This window comes from Alexandromys fortis, unplaced genomic scaffold, assembly GCF_014885135.2.
Source record: "Alexandromys fortis isolate MF-2015 unplaced genomic scaffold, M_Fortis_MF-2015_v1.1 scaffold_102, whole genome shotgun sequence".
NCBI classification, from domain to species: Eukaryota; Metazoa; Chordata; class Mammalia; order Rodentia; family Cricetidae; genus Alexandromys; species Alexandromys fortis.
Window position 1 is genome coordinate 2685326 of NW_026067984.1, and position 25958 is coordinate 2711283.

At 39.9% G+C, this 25958-nt stretch overlaps 1 protein-coding gene and 1 long non-coding RNA gene across 3 annotated transcripts; one reads left to right on the forward strand and one right to left on the reverse strand.

Annotated features, from left to right (window-relative positions):
- Positions 1–220: 220 nt before the first annotated feature.
- Tdo2 (tryptophan 2,3-dioxygenase) lies at positions 221–15554 on the reverse strand. The gene is made up of 12 exons (XM_050158726.1): positions 15411–15554; positions 15094–15199; positions 14307–14397; positions 11743–11813; positions 10626–10753; positions 9197–9383; positions 7471–7578; positions 5475–5586; positions 4364–4421; positions 3055–3134; positions 2133–2223; positions 221–772 (listed from the first exon to the last, which is right to left on the reverse strand). Exons 1-12 carry the CDS (start codon positions 15443–15445, stop codon positions 619–621), a joined length of 1221 nt encoding a protein of 406 aa, XP_050014683.1. The 5' UTR covers positions 15446–15554; the 3' UTR covers positions 221–618.
- A 118-nt stretch (positions 15555–15672) lies between these two features.
- LOC126511547 (uncharacterized) lies at positions 15673–25473 on the forward strand. Of its 2 annotated transcripts, none has more exons than XR_007594720.1 (3): positions 15673–19987; positions 20828–21000; positions 21878–25473. It is a non-coding gene; the product is annotated as an uncharacterized lncRNA (long non-coding RNA). The 2 variants fall into 2 exon arrangements; XR_007594721.1 differs by having other exon boundaries at positions 20865–21000.
- Positions 25474–25958: the final 485 nt, after the last annotated feature.

Here is a 25958-nt window from a genome sequence, read left to right on the forward strand (position 1 = left end):
GAAGAGAGAAAAGCATCTTCAAAACGTTTCAGGAGGAGCGTATTCCAGAAGCTGAACCGGGTTCCTGTGCTGTATTTTTTTAAGTGCCTTTGAGTTCTGGGGCTGGTGAAATAATAATCCTGTAACATCCCTTAGGCCAAGCTTCAAAAAGATTTCTGGCACTGTTCAAGATCCCCAAACAAGGCCATGTTTTATAAGCAATGCACAACCAAAACCTAAATAAATTATTTAAAGATTTATTTGAGTAAATTTTGTATGGAATGACAGTATTTAATGCATATCTAATATAAAGTAAGTGTTCAATATGCTTTATAAGACATGACACAATGAGGTAATAATTATTTAAAGTGGTTCTATTGAGTAAGTCTAAATGTATGTTGAATTTTAGCAGGAATACATCATATGGATGATGCTACCGCTTTGATGAATTATTTCTTATCATAGTGCTTAATCTTACATCACCACAATACACAAGATTATAAGATTGTTTCCAAGATTGGGCCAGAACACCATGTCACTGAGCTACATATATAAATATATTACTCCAAACATGTATTCATAAAAACTTATAAAAGATGGACTAAGGAGACTGCAGTTTCCCCAGACACTGAGAAGACATTAATCCGAGTCATCACTGCTGAAGTAAGAGCTGTCACAGTACTCGGCTGTGTAGAGGAATTTGTGTATGATAGGATTCATCTTTGGTATCCAGTGTCGAGGAACCAGGTATGTTGAGAGGTTAAATAAATCCACAAACACCTTGTATCTGTCACTGGAAGCATACATGCAATGCACATGTTAGATTGTTAATAGGAAAAATTGAAAACATTCTGCTCGATAGTTTTTCTAAAACATTTCCCATAAATAGTGAATCTTACATCATACATGTCATAAATAACATATATAGGTTGGTTTGTAGGTAGTATTGGTACTAAGATTATGTAACTTTTCATCACATTCCAGATTAATGTTTATCAATAATAATGTGCTTAATTCAGACCGGAGTGATCCAAATTAAACCTAGAGTCATTGCTGTAATGTTGTTTTCACGTAGTTAAGGTTGTGACATTATTTCTTATTTGTTGGAAGATTTATTAATTTTTAAATAATATTTGTGTGTATGTGTGTATTGTGTATGTATGTGTGTAGGGTGTGTGAATGTGTGTAGGGTGTGTGTGTGTGTATGTGTGTAGGGTGTGTGTGTGTGTATGTGTGTAGGGTGTGTGTTTGTATATGTATGGGGGGATTAAGTGCATGTAAGTGCTGGTACTGGTAAGGCCAGAGGAATCACTCTCCTGGACCTGAAATTACAGGCAGTTGTAAGCTGATTTACATGGGCGTTGGGTATCAAATTCTTAATGAACAGCAAATATTTCTAATGACTGAGACATTGTTTTATGCCCCTTACTTTTTCATTGTAAAGGGTTGGTCTGTAAAGTAATATACTTAAAATATGGATTTCATTGTTGCTCACTGGGAAATATTTCCTAACTGCAAAGTATCTGTCATGTGACTTCTATGAAGGATTACTAAATTTAAATATCATCTTGGCTTCATTACACACATTTACAGTGTGGTTTTCATATGAAAATTGCTTTTCTGTGTGATAGCCAGACATTTTAAATGATAGCTTTAAAATAGTAAAATCTGGCAAAGTTCTATGAGAGGAAGAAAACTTGCCTTTGACGCCAACTAAATCTGATTGCCATCCTGATTCTGTCACCTGTCACATAAGGGGCCGTGAATACGAAACGGAAGAGTCCAACTCCAGAATAAAAATCTACAAGACTTCCTCTGGCCAGAACTTTGTGAGGATTAAATGAGATGAGGCACTAGAAACATTCTCCAGGTTAATTCTGTCCATGTAGATATGTCAACGTCAATACCTGTGGCTCCCTGTGGTCTTAGGTGACTCCTGTCAAGGGTAATTGGACCTCTGAGGGGTCATGACCCACACCCTGAGAAGGACTGCTCTAGGAAATGAAGTTCTGTATCTGAGAATTTCATACCTTGAGTTTCCATAGGAACATTAGTAGTTAACTAAATGTGCTGCTTTCACTCAAGAGGCAAGTGTAACTTTTCCAACATGACATCCACAGAGCTGTAAATGCCAAGATCTGCCCCCAACTCACCTCACGGTTGAGCGTAGGTACTGATAGCCTGAGGATCCCCCAGTGCCACCCTTGGTGCCCAGCATCCTGTGCACCATGCACACATGGTTATCTAGGCAAACACACAAATTTATCACGTGAATATTGCTCTGCCATTAGCTCAGCAGTGTTCTAAAACTAAAGGGCTGGTAATGATTATTGCTTCAGTAAAGGCTGACACCTTATCACTTAGCCAGATGGAAACGTCAAACACGGGCCCCAGAGGAGACCAGCGGGTTGCCTAGCAACCCTGTGACCTAGGCTACATAGAGATTCACTTCATTCTTCATTGCTTTTAGCCGTAGACCACAAAAATGGGGAGGCAGAGCCATGTAAAGGCTTTCATGAGTCCTTCCCATTTCTTTCTCTGTGGGATCCTACACCTCCAGGAAAAATTTTTAAAAAATGAAATTATGCACCAGAGGTCATTGTGTAAAGTTCTAGGGAGGGATGGAGAAACTGGGGTATGAGGGAGTCCTAAGGGGGATTAAGAAAGAAAAAAGACTGCATGCTTTCTCTCATTTGTGTGTAATCTTAGTAGCACATCCATGAACATGGAAAGGTGACCATGTGCAGGGAAGAAGGTACCAGATAGGTAGGGAATGGAAAGGGGAGGTTGGTGGCCAAGTGAATACAGGGGACAGTGATGTGTGAGTATGTAAATATGATAAAAACCCACTGTTTCAAACACCAACCAGAAAATTATCAAAAAACTTATGAAATAAAGTAAAGCAAATAACTTTAATTTTAACACATTGGCATGGGGATGGAGATATTATATACTAAGCCTGACATAAAGTTCACTTTCCCTTTTTATTCTAAAAGGAAATAAAACATTCTTGATCCCTGCAATGCGGTAAAGGCACAAAAGGAGGGTGAGGGGACCTGGTGGAAGAGTACCTACATCTCCATTTGGTCATGAGTGTGTCTATATCCATCAGCGAGGTCAGCAACTGGAAAGGGACCTGGAACCGGGGCTCCTCCCTACAGGAAACAACAGTCGGAAGTCGTACTGATTGAGGAGATGCAGGGCACCAAGGCAAGCCAGAGTAGCTGTGCGTGGGCCCAAGGCAACTTAGTATTTAGGAGCTGTACTACCTTTGGATTGCCCTCTCTGTCTTTGTTTCCTTACCTCAAAACATGGGAGAAACACCAGTCAATGCCCAGTATTAGAGTGAAATCTAGAAAGGTCCATGTGATATGTATGAAGTAACCAGCCAGAAGAATCCTGCCCACTACTATCTTACTGGAAGGGAGATGTGTTTATCTTAAATAGAATTCTAGCAACAATCAAATGCTTCTAAGCAGACACTAAGACATGAAAACAGATGATTTCTATAGCCCTTCCTATGCTTGAATTTCTTTTATCTAAGTCATCAACATTCTTGACACATATTTTACTTAGGACATTTGTTTATTGCAAGGCGAGAAAGTGACGTTAAAAGATTTTGTTTCTTCTGGTTCTGAAGAAACAGATCTGAGAGAATTTGCAGAATGAAAATTTGCAACTAAAAAAAAATTCTTTAACAGTCCCTTGAGGCTTATTTGGAAATGTAATCCTCACTGGCTGAGCACATGTTCATGGTCCCCATGGAAGTGAACACTCAGGGGACCCTGAAAACCTTTTAGACTGTAAAGGAAATTTTATATAAAACCATTGACCAAGCAGACAACCTGTCATGAGACATTCTCAATTGCCGAATTTTCTTTTCATTTTAATCTTAATTGCATTTCCTTTATGTAGGGGTGGACCAGGGTGTGTGCACACCTTGGCTGGAACAACCACCAGGAGACCATTGGAGGTAGTCAGCTGTCTTTTTCTAGCTCGGTGGCAAGTGCCTTTACCCACTCACTCAGCTCACTGGCCTCAAATTTTCACTGGAAAAAACAGACAACTCTCTGAAACTATTTTTTAATGAAATAATGATTTCATCATTGAACTTCTAAGAAAAGATCAGCTTTGGCCCTTGGGGCCATTTAACGACTGACACACCATGCTTCCTATAATTAATAGCCAACATATATTTAGTTGTGTGCACATTGTGCACCAACAGCCAACTTGCCGTTCACCGGAGCTGCTTTCTGTGTTTGCTTCTAAAGCTGAATTACTGTACTGAATTTTGACTGCACTCTATGGTCTTTATCCTTAGCATATCCTCCCAAACATCTCTTCAGTTTCACACCAGTTTCCGCTTTAAATTTTTTTTTTTTACCTGTAAAAATAGATCATCAGTGCTCCCTGGAGTGCTCGGTATGACAGTCGTCGCTCACCTGTAAGACAATCAGTGAGTTCTCTGCATTCAAATCTCTCGTTCTGGTGCTAGGGAAGGAGCACAAGGCCTTGCATGCCCTAGATGTTACCATCAAGCTAGCGTTCACAGCAAGTCTCAGCTTGACAGGTAATTTAAGGCAGTCATGTTCATTTGAATTACCATCTTAAATACTTAAATGTTTTAGGTGTTTTCAGAGAAAAAATAATGTTTACACTTTTGTTCCTTAGCTTGAACTTAGTAATTATGGTTCTAAAAGCAGATTAATATATTACCTATATATTTAATATTATACATATATGTGTTATAGACACTCAAATATATTCAGTGATATACTAGGACAGCATTATATAATTTGTAACTCTCATGATATAGTATTTTCCAGTTGAGTCAATACAGTGGTTCACTAATCAAAAGCTAAATGATTCACTTTATTCCCTTTTAGAAATTGTTTTGTTGTTTGTTTGCGTTGGATGTGGTGGTTCATATGTATACACCTTGTACTCAAGAGCTGAGTAAGGATCAGGGATTTTAAGGCAACTTGGGCTTCATAATATCAGGGGGTGCGATGATTATACAAGAGTGTGGCTTGTGATCTAAAAAAAGAATGCTTCATCCCTCATTGCAAGAGCCAAATGTTAGCCATGTCTCTCTGATGGTTTATAGAGTGAAACCTAGCACCTGTTCGAGGCTGACCTCAAAAGTTAGTGTTACAGTCTGTTTTTATACAATTATTATTATTTATAGTTATTACATCTGTCTTGCTTATTTCTAAAAACTTTGAGAATTTTACAATAAAACTTTCCCTTAACACCCTTACGTGGAGCCCATAGTATGGAAATGTTTCCTAGTGTCTTGTAAGTATATCTAACCAGCAAACTTGTTAACGAAGGGCTGTCAGGCACCGTATTTACCTACTTCTTACTTCTCCAAGTAGGAAAACAATTTTCATCAGATTTTCCCCCAAGTCAGGCTCGATAGACAGGCCTACAGGTGCATTTTTCATTCTCGCTCACACACCCTTGAGGTGTAAGACTGAGAACAACGCATCTACCTTTGCTCAGGAGGTACTCGTGGCGCTTCTCGTCAAACAAGCACAGGAGAACCTCTTTCTGTTTCCGGAACTCAGCCATCTGCTCCTCTTTCTCTTCTGATTCTTCCAAAGCCTGAGGAGAAATACTGCTTTAATCTTCCCAAGCAGAGAATAGACTACACTTTTAGAATGCCTGCCTTAGGAGAAGCAAATTCTCAGCTTGTAGAGAGGGTGTACCTTGAGTATTTCTTCCCAGCAAGTATTTATCTGTACTGAAAATACTACAATGTGGGAGAGGATATCCTCAAGAAGGAATAATCCATATACTTCCTGTTCTCTCATTTTACTTGCATTTAAATAATTTAACAATATCCAATACTCTTCATTAGAAGTCTTAGAAAATGTTACCTCTTAATCAGAAAGACTATAAATTCCATTTAAATTCTATATTGCCTCTTGTGGTCTAAGAACCATTTCTTTAATATGGCTTACATTCTGTTTTTATTTAGCTACTATCTTTTGATTGGCTAAAGCAGGTCTCTTTATCTGCATGCCCTACAGTTCCACTTGCAATTGGTTAATTTGGCTGTAATAGACCACTCAGCCAGATTACCCATCCTCGATCCATCAGAGCAAGCACCGTGCGGAGGGGCCTGCATGTAATATTATTGCCATGATTATTCATTTAATAAATTCACAGGAAAGTGACTGATGTAAACTTGTGAGCAGAAATGGCATCACCTCGCCTCAAACACATTATCTTGTTGGAATACGGATGTGAGGCAATTAGTCACCCACGCACCACATTGTGGCCAGGGATAGCACTATACTGGAACAGAAGCATCACCACAGGCAATGACAAGCAGTCAGAAGGTTGGCAGGATGGAAAGGTCTGCCTGCCTGGTGGCAACCACTGTAAGCTAAGGGGATTCAGAGCACTGAGCTCAGCTAGTGGGTCCTCCCCATTCAGTTCGACCAATTGATATATGAAAAACCTTAGGGTCCCCATCATAGATGTTTATCTTTTTCTTGAAAACAGAAACTATACATGAGGGGATTTAGGCAAGAGGGGAAGGTCATCAAGTTTCTGCTTTGGAAGGACAACTAAGGCTGTAGCTCAGAGAATGAACTAAAAGGCCTACAGGTGGAAGGGATGGGACACTGAATAGACCTTCACTTTAGTGGAAATCGCACTCAAGACATGGTGGTAGGAGAAAAATATGAGCAAGCTACTGGAAGATAAAAAGCTGGTAGTGTTCAGAGATCTCTCAAAAACAGTGCTGAGTGGCTGGAAGAGACGGCTCAGTGGTAAAAAGCACTTGTCCTTTTAAACGATCCAAGGTTCAACTGCTATTGAAATGCTTTAAAACATAAATGTATCATGGTAACCCTTTGAGGTAGATAGCCTTACTTTCTATTTTGCCTGCAAGAAAAGTTATGAAAGAAGTTAAATAATTGATTTGCTGTCACAAAGGTCCACGGTGAGGATGAAAGAGCCCATGTCACACAGGACGTCAACGTCTGCGCTTTCAAAGTCCCTGCTCAAAGTGGCAAAGCTGAATGACTAGAGAAGCTGAGTCCTGAAGACAGTGAGAGACCTCGGAAGCAATCTCATTTAAAAGAAAAAGAAAAAAACAAACCGATATTGTCTGTGGCCAATGGAAAGGATCTAGCAGAAACATCGGCAAAAGTTACATGGTTAAATATATTTGTTTAGTTTCTCTCCCCTATGCCACTCCTGCCTTGAATTGATCACAATATCCAGTTTAAGAAGGATAAAACATTGTATCAATACTAGTTGTTCACTACAGGTAGAAATTGTGCTTTATAATGTAGATCTTAGTTTGGCATCATGTTTATCCCTATGAGGAAAGCTAAAGCCAGTCAGGTATTATATAATTCAAGATGATGCGTTTATAAAAGACAGATTGTAAAGAAAATTATGAAAATAACGGGCAATTTGAGAGAAATTTCTAATTCTTTTCACAATAAGTTTATGGCATGAATTCCTAATTACCTGTATCCTTAGGAATTCTTCTTCTAGGCCTTTCAGTATGTTCTCTTCAAACTTTCCCCAGAAATTAAATCCATGTGGCTCTAATCCAGGTGTTCTCTCCAGCCATGCCTTAAGCAAACAATTGTTTAGATGAGTACCTGGTAAGCATAAACTTTTAATATCTTCATACTTTTGAGATAGTTATAAAACTTGGTGCAGTAGCCGCTGAGACCAGAAGAGCAAACTAAATCCCCTAGGGAAGTCGCCAGGGTTGTGAGCCTCTCTGTGTGAGTGCTGGGGAACAAACTGCTGTTCTTTTTTCCCCCCCACTGTTTAAGGAATTTTTATTAAAGCAAGAATTTTATAATCCAAATTACCTTTTCTTAATTATCAGTTCTTCTACTTAAAACAGAACTGACATCCCAAGCTATTCCACGATAAAGAATTACAATATTAAAGAAAGAAATACTTTAAATTTTCATACTTTGCTGAAAATTCTTCTCCCAGGGTCTATAAAACATTAATTTGTTTTTATACTTTACTACTTTTTGTTTATTTGTTGTTTTAAATCAAGTAACCTAGGACTAGCACTAGATTGCTAGACCTGGCATTTGCTCGGTACATAAGGTTCAAAGTTTCCTTTCCTTTTTTTGTATTTATCTTATATTTTGCAATGTTTTATCATATATTTTAAGTTTTCGATGTTTAGATATCTTTTCCACAGTGAAGCAATCGCTGGCGTGCTGCTGGAGATTGATAACTCCGAATTACTCCACATGCTTGAGTCTCCAGAGTCTCTCCGCTCAAAGGCTGATGAAACTGTAGCTGTACTACAAGCCCACCAAGCAAAAGAGGCTGCCCAGAAGGCAGTCAACAGTGCCACTGGTGTTCCAAATCTTTGAATTGATCAGGAACCAAGGAAACAAACTGCTGCTCTTCGGAAGAGCGGTAACTGCTCTTGACCACTGAGCCAGCTCTGCAGCCCCTCCTGCAGTCATTCAGAGATTGCAGATGACCTCGTGGTCTAGAAATTAATCTGGCTGTATGAACACCTATCGTTTCCTTACTGAGCCTGCATTTAGTTTGGAGATGAGCTTTTTTATTCACTTCCCCCGGTCTTAAGTTTTCCAACAATGTGTAGGCAATAGTAAGCTAATTGCCTGCACTTTCAACGCATTGGAGCTTAAGGGCAGGCTGCAATTCACTAGATAAAAATATTAATTTGCAAAGAGAAAAGCTTAATGACAAAAATCAAGTCAAACTTTGTATCATGAAAATTCAATTAATCATGAACACTATTTGTAAATTCCCATGGAATCTAAATAAGAGAATTTTCATGATGAGAACATTCTTAGTAATTTAATTAGTAAAAATTCTCAGCATAATTTTAATTATTCTATATTTCAGAGAAACAAAGTTGATTAAATAAATAAATCTAGGCAAAAAAAATCAACTAATTGCATATTGCTCAGTAGGAATATTTGATGGGATGATTTAATGAGATGAAACTCTTGGATATTGACATACAATGACATAAATCGTGTTGAATTCTCAATAAGATTTTTAATATTTTAACATTTTAAATATTTTAGAAAGCTTAATTACAAGTTTAGTAGGGTTTTTCTCTGTCTTTGTTTATCATGAATATAGCCTTATTTTGATAAGAGTGTTTGAATTCTGATGCAGCAGACCTGAAGTTAGCAAGAAGTTGGATTGGTATGTGGAAGGCTGAGCCCGAGGCTCCTACCTCCACCAGCTGCAGCAGCGTCTGCTCCTGCTCTGATTTCAACAGCAGCTCATTGGCCTCGCCTCCGAAGGTATCGCGGTAGTGTCTCCGGTTGTAAGGGACTCTCAAGCTCTGAAGAACGCCTATCTTGTTCTCTAGCAGTCGGAACTGTAAACTCTGGAAGCCCGATGCTGGAGATAGGTACTCTCTGAGAATAAACAGGAGAAAGAGGGGGGAAGAGAGCAAGGGAGAGATGAGATTGTATACCCCTGTAAGGTTTCTTGTAAAGAGAGGATATAGCTCAGAATAGCTATCAGGAGCACAGAGAAAGCTGCCTGGAATTTACCTAAAAAGCCTCTTACTTGAATAAAAAACGAAGTACATAAAAGCATTATTGTCACTTTGGACCTACTTTGAAGTTGGTTTCCATAGTTGTGAAATATATATTTTAAGACGTGCAATGCATATTTTAATATATGTTAATTTATAGACATTGTAAATTAAACACATTTCCAGGATATATTGAATAAATATGCACATAAATAATAGTGTACATTGTGTCATACTTTTCTAAGAAAAATGACAGGTGGACATCAGGAAGTTGTGTTTTCCACAGTGGCAAAAGATTGTATACAAATATTATTTAACCTCTCCCTCCTACCAGTGCTAATCATGGATATGATCATCCATCTTCCTCTCTGGATGAGCATCAGTGAGAGAAAGCAAGTACAAACAACAAGATGCTGCCTAATACGGACAAAGACGATCTAAGACGTGATTAAGCCTTCAAAACTCTTCCCCTCTTCTAAGTGATGCTGAGAGTTTAGTTTCTTAAATGCTACCACAAATGATCCGACTTCTTTTTCTTCCTCTCTCTCTCTCGGTCCCTCCTTCTCCCTCTCCCTCCCCCCGCCCCCCTCTCTTTCTTTGAAACTTGTTTGGAACATCACCTATTATGCCATATGATGGACTCGTAAATTTGAGAAAATTTCTTCTCTAATTTTAGAAAAAAAAATCCTGCATGTGTGCTTTTTAGAGACGTAAATTCGAATTCAGATTTAGATATGAATACGCACACATGTACAGATGGCTGTGTGCGTTCAGAAGGTTAGAGCTAAAACTAAGAGTATATAATGAATACTGACATTTTGGTTGACATATTTATACATCACTACTATTTCTTGCATTTTCATATTGTGAGCTATTTAAGCCACTTCGTGTCTACTATCCTTTATGGAGAAAAACAAGTCCCTTGATAAGCTGAAACGAGTTGATTGTCTACTTTTATATCGAAAACGAGACATGCAATGTTTTTAACCTCTTCTCTAATATTTTGTGATCAGAATCAGTGTCTTTCAAGTGCTAATGAAACAGGCCTCTCCTTTATGCCACACGTCCTCCTTTTGAAGGAGAGTGCAGCCCACTGCTTTCTCAACTGGGAAGTGCACACCTGAAGTCGTTGAAATCCAAGGCCGTCATGGTTTCCAGCACAGAGAACTGCTGCACCAGGAGCTTGAAGATGACCACCACGCGGTGCATCCGGGTCATCACCTTGAGCATGTTCCTCTCGTCCCTGACCTGGTGCGGAATGAAGAAACCCCCATTCAGCAGTGGGATTGTGGGAAGCTACAGGATACATTGTGAATGGCAATGCATTGCTAGCAGATTTCTATAAATATTAACAGAGACAGCTGAAACTAACGTTTACCGTATTTGTTTAACGTATTTGTGAAGATAATACAATTCTGAGGGGCAAGAGATGTCTACAAATTGGAATTTTTTTTCTATTCTTGTCACAGAGGCAAGCTAGAAGCTATCCAGGAGAATGACTTTCTGATTTCAAAGCATGTTTCTGCTTTTGTTTTATTTCAGAGAAGAAAGTTCAACATACCAGAGGGACTTCTAGCAAAGGATTCAGTAAATGACTAACTCTAATCTATTCTTCATTGAATGCCTAAGTTGCTACTGACAAGCCATGGTGTTGTAGTCACATGAAAGGGTAGAAGAGGGGGTAGGGGGGAGAGAGAGAGCGAGAGAGAGCGAGAGAGAGCGAGAGAGAGCGAGAGAGAGCGAGAGAGAGCGAGAGAGCTCATGAAGCACAGGCTCAGAGAGGGAACCTGTTATAGTGTCTGAATAGGAGACAGGTGGGTGCAGCTGCTCTTCTAGCTGCTGGGCGCTATTCTGTCTTCTCTCGTCTTTTGTCTTACGACCCTTTTCCCCCCCCCTTCTCTTCCTCTTCCCACTCTTTTCCATTTCCCTCATCTAGCCTATCTTGTCATAGGTAAAGCTAAGTAGAAGTAAAATTCTGCTACCTCCAATAGGATCATTACGAGTTAGCCTGACAATCTACTCTACTTAAAAAAAAAAAAAATCTTAAGGGAGCAGTGAATCATTTGAAAACACTTTCAAGACTTTGAAAATATGAGGAAACCGCTTCCCAGAAAGAATCTCCAAATACTCGCTAGGGATTTTGGTATTTTACTAAATATGAGATAAAATGCCCACTTCACACTTTGTACACACTTATAAAAGGCACACAGATGCAGTTTAATGGCACTGAAACTTACATGGCCGTTTTGAAAAATCTCACGAACAGAATCGAGTTCCCAGAGGATTTGTTTAAACCAGAGTTCATATGCTGTAATTTTTTTTAAAAAAAAAGTTAGTTAGAAAGTTACAGGTGACTGACTATAATTAGATGACAGATACACCCATGCAACTTTAAAATTAACAAAATATGATCACGGACCCATTTCTATACTAGAAAGAAGCAGTTAATTTTAATCATCTCTATTTCCTAACTTTCTGATATACTGGATATTCTCTTTTATTCTCTATTCCATTTTTCATTATTGTTGAGGAGGCTGACAACAGAATAATTCTTTAGGTCTTTTATGATAGTACACACAACCCATTCTCACTGCCTGCATGGACGCCTGGTCCTCTGCTTTGTCCCTCCACTGAGAAATTAGCAATCACAAGCTTAAATGAAGGACTGTACAGTCTTATATTTGTAAATCTAGGTTTTGTTGTTTGCTTGTGGACTCTTGGGTTTTGGCTGCTCACTGTTGGCACCTTTCTAGGGACTTGTGCGCTCAAGACAGAAGAGACAGCAGACGGCTGACTGATCAAACAGCAACAGGGAGGCCCCAGGCTCATCACTGCAAACTGAGAGGCCCCTTGTCTTCTGAGGGAGTCAGTCTCAGGCAGCACATCCTCTGAGAGTTCCCAACTTCTGTCCTAGATCACTTAAGCCTGAACTCTGCCAGAACATCTCTGTTAGGACTGTCAGAGGGTTGGTCTGTAATACCTTGCCTTCCCCTCCCTCGGGAGTCACCAAATAATACAACTAGTAATCAAAGTTCCTACTGCCTAAGCCCAGTAGAAGATGCATAGTTAGAACCTAAAACATTTCGTTACTAAAACATTGTTTGGAATAGAGACCTTTCTTTGACGTCAGCCTGTCAATACATTCGTGAAGTGATCAAACCGTTATCTTCCTTTAAATGGGAGCTTGTGCTTCAGACTCCCAATATTTATAGTAAGAACATGACAGGCATGGAAGACAGTCTTGTGTTTCTAGATTGTTTTGGGCAAGCAAAGTAATTCTTTCCCATTAGCTGTCCTTCACATAGCATATCAACCCCACAGCAGAAGGATTTTCATCATGGTCATCCATCTATGTTTTCCTTCAGTAACCAGCACAATGCTTGTGACTGGATGTTTCCTTAAGGAATAAGTGAACTAAGTCAACAGTGTACTACTTAGATGAGCACAAGTTAACAATCTGTTGTCCCTGTTATATCACCTGTGATACCATTCTATGGGTAAAGGCTATGATTGTGATATATCATTTTTAAATAATGCTTAAGATTTGGCAAAATCAATGTTTATATTTAGATAATGAGGAAATCAAATGTTTGCTGATCATTTTCTATGTCTCTTCCCAGGTTTAACCTTGTGTGGGTTGTCCTATGAGGCACTGCCAGCAAGCTGTAACTAAAAGTGTGGACACTAATGAATTACAATATCCACCTTCTATTACAGGCTTACTATGTGTTAGACTAAGTTTGCTGTGTATGATTTCATCTCCTCATCATGGAGACAAGTAGGATCACAAAATAATTGTCTTCATTTGATTATGGAGGTCTGAAATCTAGGCAGTCTAAGACTGTCATTCACAACAGTAGAGATAGGATTCAAAATTATCATTAAATTTCATTCATGCTAACTAGCCAGGGTTCCTCTCTTACTGATTTTACCTTGGTATGAGCCACCAATAAAAATGTAAGGAAGAATTAAACAAATACAAAACAGACATAACACAATGAGCCAACTCTGTCATTAATTTCTTCATTAAAAAATTTCTAATATTAGCTACCCAGGGAAGTAAGAAACCATTTGAACAAAGGACAAGAACTCGTTGAAAGGTCAAAGTCTATGAGTGTGTAGACCAGAGCAAAGCTCCTGGACAGACACACAACGCAACACAGAACTGACTACCACACAGCAAGCATTCTTAATATTTGGGGTCATGGGCCTATTAATATATGCATTTGTGGAAATGGACATGTAATCTCAGTGTGCAAGGCCCTTCTGACTATCCAGAAATTAGAGTTCTGAAATATATTACCAAATATCAAAACTATGTGGTTTTGTTTAATGCTGCAATTTTATAAAACTATATATATTTGTAGAAGCAGAGACGGTGTGGGGGCAAAGGGGAGGTAGGGTGAAGGAATGGGCAGAGAAAAAAAAAACTTCAGTTGAGTTTGGATGTAAAATAAAAGAAAATTAATAAAAATTTTAAAAATATCTAAGCAAAAAATATGAAATTAAATCAAATTAAATTTGTAGTAAATTAAAAGGACTTACTTCAGGAAAATGGGGTTTTTAATGCTCCATAAAAGCAAAATATAATAGCCTCTTAGCTTGTAAATCCTTTGTGAAATTTCAAGAGCCAAAAAGTCTCTCCCGAATTCAGAACAAAACAGGAGTCCCATGCAATCTAACTGATAGGGTAGGACCATGAAGATGACTGACAGATGCTCAGAGAGGCTCAGGTGTGTCTAGTTGTCTAATGTCTTCCAGATGAAGCGGTTGTCCCCTCTGTGTGACCCTTGCGGCTTACCTTGGTGGGTTATAATAAAAAGGTGTTCATCGTGGATTTTATTTCCCTTTATTTCACTTTGAAGTTCTTGTGCATCCAAAATTTTTTCCAACTTTAAAGAAAAATGAGAAGATGGATTTTGAGATTTCAGATCTGGAGTTTTGGAAAGACACATTAATAAGGAGCAGATTTGCCATGCTGGTTGTCAAACGCCACCGTCCTGAAGTGAGTGCGGTGGGAGTTGACCCGTTGTGTGGCCAGCTGCAAGTCTGCAACCCTCTCCTCTCCCTCCCTCCAAAAGGCTCCTGGAAGGCACTATGTTCCTTATCAATCATGCTTACAAAGTCATCAAAAGAGGCAACCAGAACTCTAACCATTTTTCTTCTTAAATTTTTAAACCGAACGCCAACCATGATGACCTCTAAATTCCTAGCTGGAAGCTCCCCTTTATTTACTGGTGATTTCGAGAAAGTTCTGTATACCTTCAATGTTTCCACTTTGTGATGAGTAATTTGAAGACTTTAAGGTCGTCTGGGATTCTAACCACATCTCTGCATACATGCTGAGCAATGCCCGTCTACCATCTGCACTGTAGTTTGTCACAACCTTCTGCCTAGATATAGTACTTTCAGCTCTGACCGTGCCTTTTCTAGGGAGGCACACTTCAGCCCTTAATTTGCTGCAGCAGATTTGAAAAGGCTTAGATAAGTTGTGAGTAGCTGAGTCCTAAGGTTCAGAAAACTATTGATGGTTGAGAAAAGACAGGCAAGGAAAGCTGACGTTGGTGGCTAGAGTCCTTGCCACCTACCTGCAGGTAGCTCCCATAGATAAGCCCGCCTCTGCTGGCTCTGTTTACGCCATTTTGAGCTTTGTCTTCTTCACTGTCTTCTATAGATAAGTTTTTCAAAGAATATCTGTAGTTGTTGCAAACGACACAAAAGAGGAGCTTGGAAAACACAGTGACCACAATATAAGCCATTATGATTCTATTACTATTTTTTCCTGTGGTTTATTAATAAGTGAATATAATAATAAATAAGTAAGGCAATCTAAGTCTAGAAAATTTCCTGCTTATAGGCTGGGTTTGGGGAGGCCCCCTTCATTGGAACAGAGATAAACACTTACCCCACACTGTTTCCTAAAAACGGGCACCCACTCATGGTACTGAGGTGTCTTAGGAGCGCACAGGTTTGCTAGGCTCGTGACAGTATCTACTTTCCCAGATATCTTTGTGCTGCCTTTTATGTGTCCTGATTACTAGCCCCGGCCTATCAGCACTCATCTTACACTCTTAGCCAGGCAATCCTTTTAACTAGCTCAGAGCTGAACATCAGTAACTTGAGGGTTGACCGTGTTGGCCACAGATTGTTTGCTGGAAGAGTGAGCCAAATCAAACCCTCTGACTCGCCAAGTTGTGCTTTTATATTCAACACACAAGACATCAAATAAATCAATAGAGGACAAGTTTCACAGACATTTGCGTTTAACTGCTTAATTCCAATAAAGCTTTTCTATTAGGGTAGGGATTCCTAAAGACGAGTTTATAAAACAAGTTTACTCTCTCCAAGTAAGAATTTCTTACGTTCTCGGAGGAACAAGAACTGAAATGTTCCTGGAGAAAGAAGTCACTGAATGGGGCTGGTTCTGCTGAGAGCCACACACCCAGTCCATGCTAGAGAGATGGCTCAGAGATTAAGAGCACTGGCTGCTCTTCCAGAGGTCCTGAGTTCAATTCCCAGCAACCACATGGTGGCTCATAACCATCTATAATAGATATGATGCCCTCTTCTGGCCTGCAGACATATGTGCAGCCAGAACACTATATTCCAATATAAATCTTAAAATCTCTGTCTCTCCCTCCCTTGTTCTTCAATGCCTCCCCCTTCCCATCTATTCCCTTCATTTACTTTTCAGTGCTAGGGATGGAACCAAGTGCCCCATGTGTGCTGGGCAAGCTCTCTGTCCTGAGCTGTATCTCAGCTCCTATATTGGAAAGTTTACACAGCTCTTGAGAAAACATACTCTAACTCAAAGTAGAAGACCTAGTGATAACATTTAGGTATTGTAATAGATTCAAGGACTATGTAGATGAAAGCAATGATCTCTGGTTAATCTTCCAAACTCAAATTCCAACTGCATGTAACTATATGTGCATGTAACTATATATATATTACTGAGTAAATTTGCTAGAGGGAAAATTGAGGTTCATACTTCGAAGATTCAAATTTTAATGAATTATCAGCATGAAGGATCCCAGAAACCATCTTTGGGAATCCTGGAGACAAAACATTCTTCCACCCTGGTGTGCAGTAACAGAATGTCAAGAATGTGAAGCATAGAGAAGTGAAACAGAATTTTTTTGTTGAAAATAGACATTTTCCTTCACATAATCTATCTTGATTATAGTTTCCCGTCCCTCTACTCCCTCAAGTTACCGCCTACCTCCCCCTCTCATCTGAATTCACTCCTTTCTGTCTTTCATTAGAAAACAGTTTTCTAATGGATAACAATAAAACAATATAGTAAGAAAATAAAAACTGACGTGTTGGAATTGGACAAAATAAACAGAAGAAAAGAGAGGCCAAGAGAAAGCATGAAAAACAGAGGCCCTCTTGTTCCCACACTCACGAATTTCATAAAAACACCAAACTGGAATTCATAATACATACACAGAGGATCTGGTGCAGATGGTGCACACCCTGTACAGGCTGTTTCAGTCTCTGAGTTCATGTGAGCTTTAATCATGAAAACTAGAGAATCTTTAGAGCAAATCATTGCTCTCTAGATCTTCTTTTGAGATTTCAGGAGAACAGACAATACTGTGAGAACAGAGACAAAAAAGTATTTGCTGGAAATGGGGTTGGGCTAGATCTGGACATTCGATAGAAATGACACAAGCCACTCTTCCTTTTACAAACAATCTACTCCATTATATGCTTTATTGTCTACATTTATTGCCTCCACCTCCCAAGTCAACTGTTTACCTTTTTTAATTTAACAATTACATATTGCAGCAGACATGAAAGTACTAAGCTAGTAGGAAAGTTGCCAGCCATAAATGCTCTAGTGTTCTTAACTTTGAGATGCTGATTCTGAGTGAAGTTGAAATTCCTATTCAAATATTTTTTAGAAGCTCTTAGCTGCTCAGATCCTTGACATGGTCTGATGATTGATTGATTGGTTGACTACTGACTGAGGAATGGCCGAACCCAAGATGTCTTATACTGGAGACTCTACTATTTCTGCCTCCAGAGAACTGGGACTACAGAGATGTCAATATCCATGTCTAAGAGTTTATTCCTTTTGTTATATGTGTAACTGTTTGTGTTCATGTATGTCCTGCATCACACATCATCATACCCAATAAGCCTAGAAGACAGCATCAGATTTCCTGGAACAGACTCTTTTGAACATCCATGTTATACTGGGAACCAAACCTAGATCCTTTTGAAAAACGTCAAATACTGTTAGCTCGAATGTATTTGCCCCCTAGAAACTCATAGGGAGTGGCACTATTAGGAGCTGTGGCCTGATGGGGGAAATGCCTTGCTGAAGGAAGCTGGATGACACACACCTCTAATCCAGACCTTGAGTCTGGAGGGTACACCTTTAATCTTTTTCTGTTGGAAGTGTGTCACTATGGGGGTGGGTTGTGAAGCATTTTTTCTGAAACTTCACTCGATGTTGACAGTCATTCATCTGACTTCCTATTGCCTGAAAGATGTAGGACACTCGGTATTTCTCCAGCACCATGACTGCCCGTACGCCACCATGCCTCTGTGGTTATGATGAACTGTATGCCGTCATGCCTCTGGTTATGGTGAACTGAAGCACTGCACAGCAAGCAAACCCCTCAATTAAATATTTTCTTTATAAGAGTTGCCATGGTCATGGTGTCTTTTAGCAGCAATTGTAAACTGTAATTAAGACATACTCCTAAACCACCGAGCCATCTTCTCCAGCCCTAGAATGACTTATTGTTATTTACTTCCCGCTTGTTTGCTTAGTGTCCCAACCTCCATACCCCTTTCACGATGTCTGCCCAGAAACACCAGCCAATAACTCCCCAGGTCTACTGGGGCTGTGCTTTGAAGAAAGGCAAACTCATCTCTATTTATATCATAAGGTCTATCACATTTGGGAAACAACTCCTTCCTACAAAGCTTCAAGTTCCAAGCAAAGAAGCATCAACCCTTCACCACAGCCGACAGGTTAAATCACTATATTGAAAGTACCTTTTGTTGCTGCTATTTTCTTTCGTTTCCATAGATGGGACTCTAGAAAGAGAAAGAATCCCATAACTGGGTTTTAACTTAGACAAGTTGGAGTTCTCCACCATCTCTTTAAGACCAAGCACAGGTGTGTTTAGTAGCAATGATGGTGGACTGCAGGAAAAAGCAGGAAAGAAACTATTGATTTCAAGTCATGTTGCTACTTCTGAGTAATTGTAGAAGTTTTTCTTTATTACCTCCCAAAGGGGGGGAAAAAGGCATCCTGGGACAGTGGGCGCGGCTGTAGCTTATTTTACAAATCCTGTGAATAAGGAAACAAAGGCCCCAGAACAGCGTGGTAGCTATCACATGACCAGGACCCCAGGGTCTTTCTCAGTCTGGCTGTAGAACACGGTGTTTGTGCAGAAATGCTTACTATTATTATATTTCTGTATTTACTAAAACACACATTATAAATTAAATTACATTGAAATTTGAGGTATAAATTGCAAATTTTTTTTTTTTTTTTTGGTTTTTCGAGACAGGGTTTCTCTGTGGCTTTGGAGCCTGTCCTGGAACTAGCTCTTGTAGACCAGGCTGGTCTCGAACTCAGAGATCTGCCTGCCTCTGCCTCCCGAGTGCTGGGTTTAAAGGCGTGCGCCACCACCGCCCGGCTAAATTGCAAATATTTTAAACAAATTTATTATGAAACCTGCTTTTCTTGGTTATTGGTGCAACTTGTGGTAAAGTTTCAATCAACATTCATTTTAAAGATAAATTTTTCCAGGATTAACATGATACATTGGCCATTAATGTTTTTTTCAAAAATGGCCTGATGATGTAGCTTATGTATAGATTGCTTGCCTAGCATATACCAGGATCCTGGGCTTCCTCTCCATACTCTGGGAATTGCTGAAATAAGAAAACAATTAATCAAGCAGTAAAATGAGCTAAAATTAGTCCTTCCTTCAGTTAAAATTTAAAAATGTATTGTGTATAATTGAGAAAATATTAAAATTATCAAAAAATACAAAATTATATTTAAAAACTTTTATAAAGATTTTATTTCACAATGCACAATTTTTGGAAAACATTTAAGAAGCACAATTATCGTCAGCAATGTTACAAACTTCTGATAGCTGCCTGCTCAACGGTGAGACTGGAAACAACCAGCTAGGTCCTCTAGAAGCCTGGGGAATTTAGTATTTGGGTGGAAAGAGGTTCAGCTGGTTGGCTAAAGGCTGCCACAGAAGAGGAAGAGACCTGGTCAGTCGTCCTTATCAACTCAGATTATGATGTCCAATATGGACAAGTTCAACAGACACACCTGGGTTAAAGTCCCAGAATCTGACAGTGCCCCAGTGCCTCCAAGTCCTGAGCACAGGACAGATGATGCTTCTCAAAGCCGAAAGGGTGAAGGGGAGCTGACAGAAATGGACAGGAAAGAACTTCCTCAGGCTGAAAAGAGTTCCCACAATAGGGACCTGGAAGGTGAGAACACTAAACAAAGTCGGGGGGAACCAGCTTGCTCTTGCATGAGCTCAGTCACTTCAGGTGGGATGTCATTGGGTTGGCAGAAAAATCTGAAGAATTTGGAAGAAACTTATTTTGACTTCAAGAAGGCATCCAATGGCATTTGGAGTATAGGACTCTGGGAAACATGAGGTTCTACAGATTCCCAGAGAAAACCATAGGGATACTGGGTAATGCCTATAAAGATACATTTGTATCAAAATTTGGAGAATTAAGTGATGAGTTTAAGATAAAGTTTCTTGATTGCCACTTTGACAAAGATATCGAAAGAACAACTTAGCAAGAGAAAGAGTTCATTTGAACACATAATTTTAGCACATTCACTCTATAGGGCTTTGCTGCATTGAATCTGGGCCCCATGCAGAACACCCTGGTCAAAGTAGTCTGCATGTATGTGTGTGCATATGTGTAATGGAAGATATTGTTCATGCCTTGGTACACATAAAGCAGATCAAGCACAGAATAAGGAACAAGGAAAAGGTAAAACTTCCAAAGTCCAGCCTCAGTGACCTCCCTCCTTCTTCCTGTGAGCTCACCACTTAAATACTGCCATGAGCTGGGTACTAACGGGTCAGGTACATGAACATTTCTTAATCCAACTATCACTTCTTAATTCTCAAGATTAATTTATCAATGCCTTATGTTTGTAAAGCTACCTGTAAAAATGATTACAGAAAACTTACTAATTGTAGAAACAAAAGGAAACTATCTTTGAAATGGTTTTTCTATGCCAGGAACTCTGCTGGAATCACTATTTTTCACTAAAATTAATTAGACTATTAATAATCTGTCATCCAGGTTTTGTTCTTGTTTTTGAGATGAGTTTTCTCTCCAGACTGTCCTGAAAATTCCAGACCCAACAACCTCCCCAGGCTTCAGCCTCCTGAGTTTGGCAAGCAGCTTGCTCCTGTGCTTAGTCCTCTGAGAACCAGCCTTGCCAAGGCAACACAAGCTGTTCATTAATAGAGCTGGTATGTAAGCCAAGCATTTCCTCATGTGACATCTATGCCCCTTCTCTATGCAGACTTCAGCTTGAATCCCAATGATTAGATCATACCTCTACCGATTCTCCTCTCTGTAAAAGGATATTTTATACACTTGAACAACTAAAAATACCTCAAATTGTCTTGTTCAGTACGTGAATTCATTTTATGATTGTTTATTTGACTTTGATTTTCATTTTTTTAATTGCATGGATATGAAGCTGACACAGATGGTGGTTGCAGTGGTATCTGCAGGAAGCAATGCATAGTGCAAACATAAGTCTCAGAGCTCCATACTTCCTTCAGCATCTGGCACAGTGACCAGTCAAATGGGGAGAAATGTACCTAAGTTAATATGATAAAAATCATGAGGACACACAGGGATCCTGTCCCGCATACATTCATAAATCAAATGATTACAATTATCTACATTCTTTATCTGTTTAATTCATTTTAGATATTTTAAGTATAGGCCATGTTTTAGAAAATGCCATCATTTTGGCTAACAGTGGGGATTATTTAAAACAGTGTATTAGAATAATGCCTGGAGATCCAGCACATGACTCATCTGCTCGCCTCACGTGTCGGAGGTTCAGTCTCAACACCACAAACACAACAGTACAGCAACTACAGATGCTAGTGGCTGCTCATTTGCATTGGCTCCAAGGCTACTTCGGCTTGTCCTATAGGATTTCCTTCACTCAGATGTGACCCTTGTGTCACAAGCAGGGTTGGAAAATGCAGGATTGAAGTGATATGCAGAGACAAATTCTTTCATGAGGCTAGGAGTAGCAGAGAGAGAGAAATAACAAGGAAATACTAAAACAATTGAGAAATAAGGTGATAGACTACGTTGTGGCTGTAGGAAACTGAAACGGGGCTCGGAGGCGGCATTATGAAAAACAAAGTCTATGAGAAGAGGCACCTGTGTGAAGAGGACAGCTGCAGCAGAGCTCAGATGCCAAGAGGCACGAGACACAGACCTGCGTGAATGTCAGACAGAGCGTGCTCACTTCCAACGACAGCATTTTAATCCCAAAGAAAAATCCATGCAATAAAATAGATCATCTAATATATTCAAATTTATATCTTATTACTATTCTGTTGGAGCCATAGGAGCCCCACCCATAGTTTGTACAGGTCTCAATATTAGCGTTCCTGAGCTTTGCTCATGCACATCTACAGGGTCTTAGCTAGCTGAGTCATTTGATGTATTCTTACTAGCGGTGAAAGGTTTTCCACCAGGACACATTAATGAATTCTACTCTTTTCTCGGTATAAGCGATCACAATCACATGAATAGTTTTTTCCTGTATTTGTCTCCTTTGTCTCAGTTACAGAAATACCAGGTGTTGCTCACAACGCCTGTCTGTGCTCTATGCGCTACCATACAGTTCCTAAGCTTCGGGCAAGGGGCTGGAGGTTGAAACATATAGAGACAGAAAACAGACACGGACCTCTAGTCACTGGTAAGAAGCCCCTTATTCAATAGCACCACGGAAGCTTATATACCCAACGGTCAGGTGGGCCAACAGGTGAAAACCTTATCCTCTGATCCTCAAGGCCAAGGCAACACGTGCTCGTGAAGCAGAGCTGGTAAACAACTTTGACACAGCTTTCAGTAACTCAAATCAGAAGTAAATGAAATTATTTTTAAAAGATGCAGTATATAAATATTTTCAAAGTATTTATTTTACTTCAGGTCTTAAGGTGCGTGATAGTATGAATCTGCTTTAAAAGTAATTCTGATTACATGAAGTTTTCTTTTCTTCTACTCCTAAAATAAAACATTACAATATCTCTGCGATTCCCAATAAGACAAAATGATGGTTAATATTCATTATCAAGTTGGCAGACCTTATTACCAACTAAGAAGCTGGTCCCTGGGTATCTCTATAGGATATTATATTGACTGTATTAATTGAAGTGAGAAGACTTTCCCAGTGTGAGCGGCACCAATTCCCTAGGTAGGGCATGCTGGACCGGACAGTAGTGGAGAACGTGAGCTGAAGGCCAGCATGTTCTCTTAATGCCAACAGCACAATCTGACCACTTGTTTTTGAGCAATCACCTGATGCCTTGATCTTCCCACCTCTGAGGGTAAAAATGAATCCATTTCCCCTCAAATTGCTTTAGTCATTGCATTTTAATTTAGCATCAGAAAAGCAACAACTACAACAAAAATGGTTAGCTAATTGCAGTTGCCAAATACCTTCATTCAACCCTGGCTTTCTCCCCTGCCTCTGACAAAAGTGACATCCCAGCACTTTCTTTCCCAGCCACGATGCAAGCAGTCCTCTAGAGGAACCTGTGGATTTAGTCAGGGTTTCTAGAGTCAGTGAGTCTGACTAGAAGACGTGTTTGCTTATAACTTTGAGGATGCTGATTTGCAGAGACGGAGCTGCATACTAATTGTCAAATCAAATATTCAACACTTTCAATGAAATTTCGTCTATAATTATTTTAAAACATTTGTTTCACAAATTTGTAGAGGATATGAATTACTTTAACAGTTGGTTATTTCTGGGAGGCAGTGCTCTGGAATCTAGCATTCCTGCAGTGGATTTTTTATTTTGTAGTTATTTTCCTACAGATGTTTGTCAGAGAAATTCAAGAAATTACTTGTTTCCCTAAAGTCTTTTGACTTAATGCGACCTCTGTTCTTAACGTCAATCCTCTAGATTTTTGAAGTAGTTTTCTTTCTAAAAAAAATTAAGTGGATGGTGTTTTAACATAGTCTTCATTTACTTTTTTTTTTTATGTTGTCAAAGGACATTTTCTAGAAGTTCGTTTCTTCCTTCTACCACATGGGTCCTGGGTAGAGAATTCAGACGGCTTTCCATGATAACAAGTGTATTTGCTCAGAGGCATGCCCATGGCCATCTGTGTGTACTTTTAACAAGTTGTCAGATAACTGATACAAAGAACAACCAAACAGGGTAAACAGACAGTAGCAATTCTGAGTGTATGTTGAATGCAATGAAAACACCAGATTTCACTGAGATAGGAAAACACAGTGGAGGCAAAGATGTAGCATAGTGAACATCTGCAGGATGAAATTCAGGAGCAGACACCTCCTGAGGTGATAGGGGTTCCACGGAAAAGGTACATCATGGCAGAAACATTTCAATCAAGGCTTAAAAATTAAGGAAACTTTTAAGGCGCCCTTCTCATTTTGAACCACACCACAGTGTTGGAAGCTGTGAACCCCCAGATGCTGAATTTCTTGTAAACAACTTGTTTTCCCCTGATCTGAGTGCCTACAGCTGCTCTGAGCACGAGACCCTCGGGAGTTCCTGATGGCAGGGGAATGGTTTCTGGTGTGTTTGGCTGGGGGCGTGGCTATCTCTATAAAAGCTGCCCCTGGACACACTAAAGGGGGCATTCTAGCATCAAGCACAACCTGTCTTTTTGTCTGTCTTTCTTTGTATGTTTCAATCTCCAGCCCCTTGCGTGGTTCACGAACTGTATGGTAGCGCATAGAGCGCAGATGGGCAGGGTGCTCTGCACCGCAATATCTTAAGGAAATGGGCTTGCTACTCGGAGCCACGAAAGAAACCCCCAACAAACTCAAGTTTCTTCTTCCTCTAACGCGAGAGACTCCCGTGAAAACTTAATCTACTTTTCTTGCTTCTTGTGAGAAAGTTAAAACACTCTATCACCGATCAATAATTATTAGTGCGTAGCTGTAGTATTTACTCTGCTGTTGTGGTCCTAAAGTACTGTTAGGAAGTCCTTGAAGGGAAAAACTCCCAAGAGACCTGAAGAAGTCAAGTGAAATCTTAACTGATGCAGGATGGTCCCAAACAGATTAAGGGGAAACATCTTAGACCTCCGGTTGGCTTGGGTTTTTAAGGGAAAGAGAATGCAATTGTGTTACTTACAGAAGGGCAGATCAGGTTGTCTGCAGCAAACATTGTTTAAAGAAGCAGAGAGCTCTCTCTCCTTGTGCTCCTGATTTGGACCTTGAGATTTCAGTCTGGTGCTCCAATGTGTGGGTCTCTGTCTCCTTTCATCGCCTGATGAAGGTTAATATTCAGGAGGATGCCTATATGTTTTCTTTGGGTTCTCCTTATTTAGCTTCTCTAAGAACCCGAGTTATAGGCTCAATGTCCTTTATTTATGGCTAGAAACCAAATATGAGTGAGTACATCCCATGTTCCTCTTTTTGGGTCTGGCTTACCTCACTCAGGATAGTGTTTTCTATTTCCATCCAGCACGAGCAAGGAACTCAGGACCGCGAGGGGGGCACCCACACACTGAGACAATGGGGATGTTCTATCGGGAACTCACCAAGGCCAGCTGGCCTGGGTCTGAAAAAGCCTGGGTTAAAACTGGTCTCGCTGAACATAGCGGACAATGAGGACTACTGAGACCCCAAGAACAATAGCAATGGGTTTTTGATCCTACTGTACCTATTGGTTTCGTGGGAGCCTAGGCAGTTTGGATGCTCACCTTACTAGACCTGAATGGAGGTGGGTGGTCCTTGGACTTCCCACAGGGCAGGGAACCCTGATTGCTCTTTGGGCTGATGAGGGAGGGGGGCTTGATTGGGGGAGGGGGAAAGGGGAGGCGGCGGTGGGGAAGAGACAGAAATCTTTAACAACAAATAAATTTAAAAAAAAGAAGCGAAGAGACAGCAGTTGTCAAGCAGTTAAGCTCTAGCAGAGATCACTTTGTGTAGGAATTTAGGGCTGGTCCACAGACCAGTTTTACCAAAGATAGTTTAACACTTAAAGTACACTTGTTCATAAACGTATTCCTAAGAATAACTATAGTTCAGTAGCCTACTACAGTACTATGATCAAAGGCAACTTAAAGTTTAAGTTGACTTACTGTTCTAGAGCTAGATGTCCATAATGGTGGGGAAGACGTGGGAGAAGAAGCAGAAAGCTAAGCAATCCATCTTAACACACAAGCAGGCAGAGAGGGGATGAGGTGGGGCG